This window comes from Anoplopoma fimbria, chromosome 13 (assembly GCF_027596085.1).
Source record: "Anoplopoma fimbria isolate UVic2021 breed Golden Eagle Sablefish chromosome 13, Afim_UVic_2022, whole genome shotgun sequence".
Lineage (NCBI taxonomy): Eukaryota > Metazoa > Chordata > Actinopteri > Perciformes > Anoplopomatidae > Anoplopoma > Anoplopoma fimbria.
The window spans coordinates 27,005,191-27,017,546 of NC_072461.1; the positions used below are offsets into that span (position 1 = coordinate 27,005,191).

The 12,356-nt window shown below is 36.4% G+C and overlaps 1 protein-coding gene across 1 annotated transcript; it reads left to right on the forward strand.

The window, feature by feature from the left end:
- Positions 1 to 1,182: 1,182 nt before the first annotated feature.
- Positions 1,183 to 12,206, forward strand: gle1 (GLE1 RNA export mediator). The gene is made up of 15 exons (XM_054610931.1): positions 1,183 to 1,377; positions 2,705 to 2,947; positions 3,521 to 3,679; positions 4,622 to 4,770; positions 4,861 to 4,921; positions 5,972 to 6,229; positions 7,398 to 7,620; positions 7,718 to 7,830; positions 8,844 to 9,056; positions 9,297 to 9,487; positions 9,577 to 9,706; positions 9,809 to 9,913; positions 10,433 to 10,515; positions 10,605 to 10,668; positions 11,249 to 12,206. Exons 1-15 carry the CDS (start codon positions 1,279 to 1,281, stop codon positions 11,315 to 11,317), a joined length of 2,160 nt encoding a protein of 719 aa, XP_054466906.1. The 5' UTR covers positions 1,183 to 1,278; the 3' UTR covers positions 11,318 to 12,206.
- The last annotated feature ends 150 nt before the right edge of the window (positions 12,207 to 12,356 follow it).

Here is a 12,356-nt window from a genome sequence, read left to right on the forward strand (position 1 = left end):
GAAATACATTTCGGATTTTTTATAAATCCCTCGAGTCTGTTATTTAATTTGGGATTAATTTGATACAACAAAAATCTTTTCATTTATAATGGAGTTGTCAGGTGCAACACTGCACCATGGACCAGGTAGAATACATATATAAAATAAATACATTTAATATATAATGGGATGATTTTTTTCACGCAGAAGTATGCCACGTGTTGTGATACAATAATATTTTTGTAGAGTGTTTGTGTAAGTACAGCAAATATATATATATGTATATATAAGTCGCTTTGGATAAAATTGGATAAATGACTGTAATGACTGCGGGACCGCTGCGGGACTAATAAAGGATTATCTTATCTTATCTTATCTTATCTTATTATATTCCTTTATTGATCCCCATGGGGAAATTCATTGTCTGTGTTGCAGCAGCTCAACTACACAGACACAGACAATAAATACACATACTATACAACTACACAGACAATAAATGTATACTATACAACTACACAGACAATAAATACACATACTATACAACTACACAGACAATAAATACACATACTATACAACTACACAGACAATAAATACACATACTATACAACTACACAGACAATAAATACACATACTATACAACTACACAGACAATAAATACACATACTATACAACTACACAGACAATAAATACACATACTATACAACTACACAGACAATAAATACACATACTATACAACTACACAGACAATAAATACACATACTATACAACTGTCACAGACAATAAATATGTGTATTTATACAACTACACAGACAATAAATACACATATAGTATACAACTAGTTGTACAGACAATAAATAGTTGTATAGTTGTATAGTAATATTGTCTGTGTAGTTGTATAGTACTACACAGTAATAAATACACATACTATACAACTACACAGACAATAAATGTGTATTTATACAACTACACAGTACAATAAATACATTTACTATACAACTACACAGTATGTGTAAACACACATACTAGTACAATAAATACACATACTATACAACTACACAGACAATAAATACACATACTATACAACTACACAGACACAGACAATAAATACACTTATCTTATCTTATCTTATCTTATCTTATTAAAACAAATATTACAAGGTTATAACCAAACCGGAACCATCGTGTCGGTGAGCGGCGGGTTGTTTCTCGTCGGATTGTATTTCATGTGACCACTTCCGGCGCACATTGAAAAGTTAGCCCGACGTTGTTGTCGGTAGTTGTCGGTAGTTTCGGTTCCGTGATGCCCTCCGAGAACCTACGATGGGAAACGTTGCAGGCTCTGAAGAACTCTCCGAAGGGGAACATCACGTACGACCCGTACTGGTCGGAGCGGGGGGAGGTGAGCTAAACGTTAGCTCAGCAGGCTAACGGCTAGTGGATGTTACGGTAGCATGCTAACGGCTAGCTAACGTTAGCCGGGCCGAGATATCCCAGCATGCTTAGCGAGATGACGTCACACACAGTTTAGAGATCTGAATGTGTCATTTATCATTTTAATATATATATATATATATATATATAATGATAAATATATATATATATATATATATTTATTATTTATCATTATATATATATATATTAAAATATTATATTTATATTTAATATATATATATATATTTATTATTTATCATTAAATATATATATATATATATATATATATAATATTATTATTTATCATTAAATATATATATATATTTATTATTTATCATTAAATATATATATATATATATTTATCATTAAAACATTTATCATTTATCATTAAACATTTATCATTTATCATTATATATATATATATATATATCATATAAATGATATATATATCATTTATCATTTAAACATTTATCATTAAAACATTAAAACATTTATCATTAAAACATTTATATTTATATATATATATATATACATACATACATACATTTACATATTTATCATTAATATATTTATTTTTTATATATATAAAATATAACCTTAAAAAAAATACTCAGTTGCACATTGTAATCTAGTATATTTTCATATATATACATATACTAGTAATATAGTACTCAACTAGTCTAATTTTGAGGTTATTGTACTTTTACTGGAGTAAAGTGATTTCCATTAAATGCTTCTTTCTGTTTAAGTTACTCCTCTACATTTAAAAAGGACATGTTTTATTTTATTTATTTATTTTACAATTATTTAATCAGATAAGTCAATTTAGAACCAGTTCTCATTTACAATGAAGACCTGGACAAAAAGGTAACAACAGGAGGCGAGTCGTTTACAAACAAGTAAAACATAGAAACGTATCAAACAATCTTATACAAAAATTACAACATAATACAAGAAAAAAAACCCACAGTGTTTCTGTCGACAAGTAGGCAGTACTTTTACTTTACTTAACTACCACAATTATTAGATTATGGACCACCAAAACTGCCTAATTAATCAATGTTTCCTAAATGCTTTGGGTCCATTCATAACTCGTGCCATGTTGTTTTGTGTCAAAATATACATCACTTTTCAAAAGACTGATTTGTGTTCATTCACAAATGTCTGAAAGCTTTTTAGGTTGAAGAAAGTCTTCTTTACAAACTGATGTTATTTTGTTTTGTACATTTAAACTGTAAATCGCGCTCCATGATTGAAGTAAACTTGAGTTTTTAACGTGTCTGTGTTTCCTTCAGGATATCTTGGCCGGCTGCAAAGATCCCCTCAGCCTGTCCTCGCACTCTGGGCTCATACTGGAGCGTCTGGGCCCCGTGCCCCTGCAGAAGTCCTGCTTCCTGAGCTCCAGCTCCGGAGGATCCAGCCCCGGACTCTCTGAGGAGAACTCGGCCTCGGTGTCCTCCTCGGGATCCATCCCCGACCTCAACGCCAGGCACAGCGCGCTCTCTGCAGCCCCGTCTTTGAACGCTGAGCGTGAGCAGGTGAGTCTGTCGTCCTGCTGATCTTTTCTGTGTTTCTGTATGTGAGAGGCAAAGAAAAAAGCAAACTACACTACGTTTATTTATGGCTTAAATGAAGGGTTCAAGCCATAACTTCTGGGTGATTTACCATGTTTTTTTAAGGGAGTTTAGTGGCGTCACTCACAGAGCAGATATACAGAAATGTATATATTTGAAACTCCGCAGAAAATTGCATTGTTTTTGCACGACGTAATTGATTTCAGGAAGTCATCAAATCAGCTTGAGTTTGCAAGAACAAGCATTACTCAGAGTACATGACATTCAAAGTATAATTCAGTAATTTAATGTAAAGTTAAGATTAATAGACTAGTCTAAAAAATACTTATATTCCATTTAGATTGTAAAAACTCTCAAAAACCTGCACTTTGCATGTTTTTTTTAACATAATATTTAACTCTTTTATGAGGCTGCATTTTGTGTTTTCTTCCACATTAAATGTGAACACTTTTAATTACTTCCTGTGACTCAGTTTGAACTCTTATTTCTCCTCCCTGTCTGTATTTCTGACTCTTATCTTTTCTTACTGTGCTGCAGGCTGTCAGTGATGAGGTGAAGGATGAAGATCCAGAGGAAGATGTCAGCAACGTTCCCACTCCGGCATCACTTCCTTCCATTTCCCTTCTGTCGCCCAAAGCCATGGAGACGGCGGGGCGCATTATCAAGTTTGAGGAGGAGCAACGAGGAAAGGCCAAGGTCAGAGACGATGATTCTTTATTAACCCACCTGAAGTCTCACAAAGTCAACATTTAACGATAGATTAATGGATCAAAAAGTGTAGTTTAAAAAACGGTATAAATGACACAGACATAAAACAGTGTTTGTATAAGAACATCTTCAGCTTTTGCATCAATTAGATCGTTCACAGTTGCGCTGAAACAACAGTTAGTGAATTCATTAAATATTCAATCAACAGAAAACTGACTGAGAATCATTTTGATAATGAATTAACAGTTTAAGGCAAAATACCAAACACTTGATATCTTTTCTCAGTTTTATGTTAATGAACATTTATCATTTTTGTCTTTTGTGCTGTAGGTAAAAAAAACAGATTTTGAATGCATATAATATTTTGTCACACAATTTAAGAATTGAAGGAAATCATGAAGATGATGATTAGTTCAAGTGTTTCAGTCTATGAACCAAACAATGAAAATGAAATCTTTCAGACCTTTTTTATTTGAATTTCTTTTTTATATGTACTTTATTTTTATTATTTTATGTAGTAGTTTTCCTGTAAGCTTGTCTTTATCAATATTTTTTGGTTTGTTTGATGTTATTTATTTATGACTTTATGATTTCAGATGGTCATGGACTTATTTATGATTTTTTTAGGAATGTAAATATAAACCTTCCCTAAAGGAGAAATATGTTTATTTAAACTTTCATGTTTCAGTATATTGATTTTTGTATTAGACTTTGCTAAAAGTTACTTTAATGTTATTTTAAAAAACTTTCTTTTCCTTCATTTTGCTAAAAATGTCGCGCCTCATAGGTCAAAGTTTAGACCATTTTGTTGGACCTTTTCTTTGATGTTTTATACACAGCGGCCCTGTTTATGTATATCACCTGTTTACTGTAAATTCGATTATTGACAGAGATTCTCACCTGATTGATGTCTTGAATCTTTCGGCTCAGATGGCGCTCAAACGGCGGCAGGAGATGCACGAGAAGCTGGTGGCCGTGGTGGCGAGCTCCGAGTCGGAGCAGCTGAAACGCTTCGAGGAGTTCATGGAGCTGAAGCAGAGGCAGGAGTTCCAGAGCATGAGGGACATGATGGACAGAGAGTAAGACGAGGACGGAAAGGCTAAATATTGTCTGACAGTTTATGAAACGTTATTTATGCGCCTGATTCTCCACTTTCTGCCTTTTGTTAGAACTAAAGAGAGCATCGGGCGTCAAGAGAAGCTGAAGGAGGAGCAGCGGCACAGATTGAAGGTATGATCATAAGACAACATTAGTGTCTCTTTAAAGGTCTGGAAACACCATGGGGTCTGGTGCTATTTATTTATGAAGCATCTCAGAATATAAACCAGCATTGACTGGATAAAAATCTTCACAAAAACTTATTTTAGGTTCAGGGGTCAAATCATTTTATCCACTTAAACTGCAAACAAATATTCCCCACCCAGATTTACAGTTCCTCCTGCTCCCATTGCCTTTCTTTTCTTTCTTTCTTTCTTTCTTTCTTTCTTTCTTTCTTTCTTTCTTTCTTTCTTTCTTTCTTTCTAACGTTAAAGGAACTACACGTCACCACCACTAAACTAAAGGACTTGTGTTCTAGTGAGTACGTTTAGTCGTCTCATTTCAACTCTTTTATACTTAATATAGTATAACTAGCCTTTTAAATCTCTCAAAGGAACAGTGTGCAGCATTTTAAGGGATCTATTGGCAGGCCAACGAGGTTCTAGTTTCAGTTGGTTGCAATCTGCAAATCCGCTAAATGACGCCAAGTCCAAACACACTGGTACTTTTAAGTTCGTGGTAAATTAACCACAGACCTTATTTTAGACATCTAACCAAAAGTACATTTAAAAAAACAAAAACCTTTGACTTCAAGAGGAGGGCAAAAAAAAAGCTGACTCATTAATGTGTTATGGACTCATTTCTGCAGCACTCTTTCATATCCACGGCCTTAATCCTGTCAATTCAATTTAGTTGTACAGCCAAAATCACAAGTTTCCCTCTGAGGGCTTTACAATCTGTACAGCACCCGACATTCTCTGTCCTTGGACCCTCGCATCAGAAGAGGAAGGGGTATCGTGTGTTTCTTCTTCTTCCAACGTCAAAAGCAACAGATAGCCACATGATTTTATTCAGCTGCTTCCTGCTCATCATCTCCCTTCAGCCCACTGATGTGCTTATGTACTTATGTACTTCATAGACTGATTCTGAGATGCTTCATAAATAAATCCCCCGACTGTTTCATGATGATGTGATGCATCTGAACTCACATCTTATGTCCTCCTCTTCCGTCCTCGTCTTCAGATCCTCAACCTGCGTCTGCGGGAGGCGGAGCAGCAGCGTCTGCGGGAGGCGGAGCTCGAGCGTCAGCGGCAGACGGACGGCCGCGAGCGTCTGCGAAACCTCAACACCATCCAGGAGGAGATCCTGCAGCTCAACCAGCTGATGGAGCCGTCCACCCAGAGCAGGACGGACCTCCACCCGGCCAGCCTCAGCTCCTACTGCACCCGCGGGAACCAGCTGTGCTCCCAGCTGTCGGAGGTGGTGCGGAAGACGGCGGAGGTCAGTCTGACTCCTGATTGGTGGCTGGAAAATCATTGTGCTATAAGATAGACCCAGTTTTAGTTTAGTTAGTTAGTATTTTATCGTTTCAATGATCAGTATAAACAACATTGTTCAAGTAAAGAAACAGTCAGACGGGTTTCAAACAAACTTATTTGGAAGAGAAAATTAAGCTTAACAGTAAAATTATTACCCAAACCTTTTATAAAAGTCCGTCACTGTTTTCTTTGCTCATCTTTAACCTATCACACTTATTAATTATCTTTTTTTATTTAGCAATCCTTTCGTTTATTATATGTCAAAAAATGTGGGAAAGATGACGTCTTCAAATTGTTTCTCATATCCACAGATATTTCATTTATAAAAACAGAGAAAAGCATGAAAACCTCACATTTGAGAAGCTGATAAATAAATAATAATAGAGTGAAAGCAGAAATTGTTGATTAATTTCCTGTGAACAGAGTAATCTATGTATCAACTAATTATTTAAGTGTCTTTGTGACAATCAAGTGAAATATTTATGTACAAAATCATGATTTACCTCTTTCTTTTCTACACTTAACCTCTGCTCCACCCTCTGTTTGCTCCATCTTTAAAAACACTTTTGTGTGCGGTCGAAGTATTTAAACTACTTCTGAAAAAAGTTAACTTTTCCAAAGATATTGAAGACGTCACGCAAAATATATATATTTTTTTTTCTTCAGTTTTAATACTAAAGGGGAAATGTATCTAATATTGATAGCAATTATTTGTTAGGAGTAACTTATTTAGTTGTAACATCCTGTTAACAAGACAAACAACAATTGCACAATTAGACAAAACATTTAACAAAAAAGAAAAACAATTAAACGATACCAAATATGACAAAAAAAATTGCATAAATAAAAATGTATATGAAATAATAAAACATACAAAATCAAAATCAAACCGCATTAAAATGATCATTCTTTTATAGGTTATAGAAAAACATTAATGTCAGTGATGGCATTAAAATAGCACATAATGTGTGCTTTGTGTACTTTATATATATTGTACACATGTTGTTTTTCTTCCTAGCTACTCTCAGGGTTCCTGGTTCAGGATGCATTCAAACTTAACGTCTAGAAACCCGGGTCTCTGATGCGGATCAGCTCCACTCACCAGACTCCGTAACATTTATATTTTCCAGGGAGAGTTTCCCAGCGTGGAGGACATGACGGTGGCCGAGCGAGCCCTCCACGAGATGAGGGCGCTGATCCGGCTGATGCAGGAGGAGGTCGCCAAGGCCCAGGATAAGAAGAAGAAGGACGAGGAGGACGAGGAGCAGCGCAGGAAGCAGGAGGAGCTGCAGGCGCAGCAGGAGGCGCAGAAGAAGGCGGCGGAGTCGGCCAAAGAGAAGGCGAAGAGGAAAGGTGAGAGCGTTCGGTTCATCACAGGAGATCGGCCGTCTGCAACGCTGTAATGTGTGAGTTCTTCTAAAACATTCGGGCGGATGTTGTCCTCCATCAGGTCTGCAGAACAGCGCTGAAGACGGCACTCTGAAGTGGTACAAGGAGCTGCAGGAGTCGGCTGCTCGCTGTGCTCAGTCCTTTGAACAACTCAACGCCGCCAAAGACGCCCAGGTGAGAGAGTGCCTCAGATTAATGTTTCTGTGACTCTAACCTCTGTTGTATGTTGGACTATCATCACTCCTTTGCTTTTTAGTATCTATTTGGGTTACTAGTGGTGAAACGGGACAAAACTTTTGTTTCCTTATCGTTTGAATGGTGTGTTTTTTGTGAAGATAAAAAGACTGTAAGTCACTATAACAAAGTAAAATATATTTCTTTATGGTTTATTGACTTCAGAAAGAAAACGTGTTTAGGGATCTCTGAAAGTTATGTTTGCTCCCTTTTTTCTTTCGTTCCGATCCGTGGCTCTGATCCGTGATCCGATCTGAACTGTGGGTTTAACTTCACGTTGCATCACTCCGGGCTACTTTCTATTTTTGTTTGACATTATTTTTCACCATTAAAAATCCTGATATATATATATTTCCGATACACACTGATCATGACGGACACGACCAAAACAAGCTCCTCCTCCATTTACAACACTGACGTCACCAGAGCTTTTAGAAAAAGAGAGATTTTCAACTAAAAGCGTTCTGAAGCTGTAGCACAAAAAAGGAAGAGCGTTTAGAGAAAAGACGCTGGGTACAGCTATGATTCTTCTCATTGGGGACAATTGAAAAACTAATACACTATTAACACACGTGGACACTATACTAAATACATTTTTATTTATTTGGCACCTTTTAATATACAAAAAGCAGCTCAAAGCTTCACAAATTAAAAAAGGAGATGACAATTAAAATGGAACGATACAAATTCAACTATATTGTTTATATCCTGTATAAAGGAGGGTTTTTGACTTATTATTTTACATCTTTTGACTAAGTAAGACCTTTTAGGATCCTAGAAAAAGTACATTTTAAAATAGAAATCAGACCTGAATAATCAAAGAAAAAGAAAGCAGGATGATCAGTCTGACCAGAAATTTGATAACGAACTTTCAAGCACTCGACAGTGGTTGATTCTCTGTATTTCTTTTCAATAATACAGATTTGTTTCATTTCTCTTCTCTGTACTTACAGACGAAGAAGCTGAAGCTGGAGCTGCAGAAATCCGCCAGCATCCCCGTCAGTCAGATCTCCAGCAACTCCGGGTCGCAGCTCCGAGAAATCTTCGAGAAGATCGACAAGCTGCTGTCGGGCCGGGCCGTGGTGTCGGGGGGGAGGAACGTCTCCACCTCCCAGCATCCTCAGGGGCTGGACTTTGTCAGCTTCAAGCTGGCTGAGAAGTTTGTGGTGAGTCTTGTTTTGATATTTTGTAAGACGATCCAGAATGTGGCACATTAAAAACGACTCAATGCAGCAGCTGAGAGGTGGAAAACCAAATATACAAAAACTACATTCGCATTGTGTCAAATATCAGAAGTCTTTAAAAAAAGTAAGAAAAATAACAAATATTACTTTATTCAAAACATTTTCAAGAAAAATAAAGTGTTGGGTAAAGGCTTTTAAATGTATTCTTCCCCCCCGCTATAGAAACAAGGAGAGGAGGAGGTGGCGTCTCACCACGAAGCCGCCTTCCCCATCGCCGTGGTGGCGTCCGGCGTCTGGGAGCTTCACCCTCAGGTGGGCGACCTCATCCTCGCTCACCTGCACAAGAAATGTCCGTACGCCGTCCCGCACTACCCGCCCATGAAGGACGGCACGGCGGTGGAGGACTACCAGAGGTACAGAAACCAGAAACGCTGCTTCCTTTTTATTAAATCTAAAGTTATTAATGTTTTCATTGATCTCACTAATAATCCTTCATCATCAGGATTCTTGGGTACCGCGTGGACGACTCCGGGGTCGAAGGTCAGGACAGTTTCCTGAAGAGGATGTCGGGGATGATCCGGCTCTACGCCGCCGTCATCCAGCTGAGGTGGCCCTACGGCTCCAAGCAGGGGGTGAGAGAACTCCCACTTCCTGTCGCCTCCCTCCGGCACTAATATTTATGAATAAGTATATTTATATATTTAATATTTATTTTCTACTCGTTTGTGTTTCAGTCTCCTCCTCACGGTCTGAGCAACGGCTGGCGTTGGTTGGCTCAGATGCTGAACATGGAGCCTCTGGCCGACATCACGGCCACGCTGCTGTTCGACTTCCTAGAGGTCAGTACTTTATACTGTACTACATCTCAGAGGTACATATAGTACTTTATACTGTACTACATCTCAGAGGTACATATAGTACTTTATACTGTACTACACCTCAGAGGTACATATAGTACTTTATACTGTACTACATCTCAGAGGTACATATAGTACTTTATACTGTACTACATCTCAGAGGTACATATTGTACTTTATACTGTACTACACCTCAGAGGTACATATTGTACTTTATACTGTACTACATCTCAGAGGTACATATAGTACTTTATACTGTACTACATCTCAGAGGTACATATTGTACTTTATACTGTACTACATCTCAGAGGTACATATAGTACTTTATACTGTAGAGGTACATATAGTACTTTATACTGTACTACACCTCAGAGGTAGATATTGCAGTTTTATTAATCCAGAAACGTATACAAACAGTATTTTCCCAGTGTGGTATCAGTAAAGGATCTGAGTTTTACTGCGGTCAGTGAATGCATCAGTGTGTCTTTGTGTCTCCTTCAGGTTTGTGGAAACGCTTTGATGAAACAGTATCAGAGTCAGTTCTGGAAACTCATCCTGCTACTAAAGGAGGAATACTTCCCGAGGTACTCGCTCACGTTAAATACTTAAAGCATTTAGAGTTTTATGTTTATAAATATCCGATGTGATCAATGTGTCTCCTCGTTGTCTCCAGGATTGAAGCGGTGACCAGCAGTGGACAGATGGGCTCAGTCATCAGACTCAAACAGTTTCTAGACGTACGTTAAATACCTGTTTGATTATTATTTTAATAATTATGATTATTATTTATATAATATAATATAATAAGAATGATACTTGTTTTTATTTGTATATTTTTTTATTATAATTAAAACAATAATTTTATTTTTTTATTTTATTCATTTATTTTATTGCAATTTGATAAAGATAAACATTTGCATTTGTGCACTAGATTAAAGTTTAGCTAAAAAAAGACTTGAAAGAAAGGAAAAAATAGCAAATGTACTAGTCAAATATGAATGTTTATATATAAATATAATTTATACAATATATTAAAAAAGATATATATATATATTGTATATATATTTATACACCTATAAATTCAATATGCATTTATTTATATATATATTTATTTATTTATTTTCATGGAGTCATTATAACATTTACTAAAATAAAAAACTTAACTATTCCCTCTAACAAAAACAAATAGGCAATAAAGAAGAAGGTAGAATAAGAAAAAAATACTTTAATAACAACAATAAAAATATAATTTATAAATTATGTTTATTTTGTTTCTTGAGAATAAACTAAACTCAACTTTGTCTCCCTCGTTCGTAGACATCGCTGCAGAGCCGACAGATCCGTCCTCCCAAAGGACAACTGAACTCCATGTTCTGGGGCTCCTGATGAGGAGGAGGAGGAGCCGCCATGTTGGATATATCTGCATGATGCTGTTGGGACTGAATGAGGATGAGGGGGGGAAGAGGAAACGGGGGAGGGAAACTTTAGTCTGTAACCGGGGAGGAAAAGTAGAAGAAACCTCATGAACTTTGTCTTTTTACTGGACGTCTCTGAGAACCGATCCGGAGGAGTTTGATTCTCTGGATGAAATATATTCAAAATACATTCAACATCTTTACGGAGGAAGTGTTTAACGGACAGAAAGGAAGCACTACTACACCAACATGTGTTCAGATTGTTTTCTGCTTCTTACAGCTTTAGAATGTTATTCATTATAATTTATGTTTTTGCAACGTTTTCTCTTTTTTTCTAAATGAGGACTTGCAGAAATAATGTTTGGATGTAAATGTTCAGGCTGAATCCTCTAAATATAAACGTTCAGGCTCATAATGTTGAAGCCGTTTCATTGTGGAGGAAAAAAAAAAAAGCTCTTTATTATTCTCACTAAATATGTTTTTATTTCTATAGTCGCTGTTCAAATCAAAAATTGTGTCGGAACGATTTGAGCTTTTTTTGCTATTAATGTTTTTTAGGAATCCACCGTGTGGAGCAAAGCCTTGTGGGTAAAATGAGCTGCTGAATCATTGTGAATGAAGATTAGACGTATATTTATGATAGAAAAAGGGTTTAACTGCTGAAGTGCATCAGACGGTATTTTACAGAACACTAAAGATTTGATCGTCATGAAACAGAAATCTGTTCTGGAATCTAAAGTGAGTCATTGAGTTTTAGAGCAGAAGTCTGATTATGATGTGGATTATTAAACAGTGTTACAGGAATGATTGTCATCTTCATCTTTAAACCAAATGTCTGAAATAAAACCTCTTGAGCAGTTTATTGGAAGTTTTTTGCCTCCTTTTTGAAATTAGACGATTCTACGGAGCCACGGAAGGGACAAAAAAGAATTATTCAGTGATGAAAATAAGAATTTGTTGGTCTTTATTTCAGCCTCATTAATCTTTATTGCACATATTCTTTATCCTGT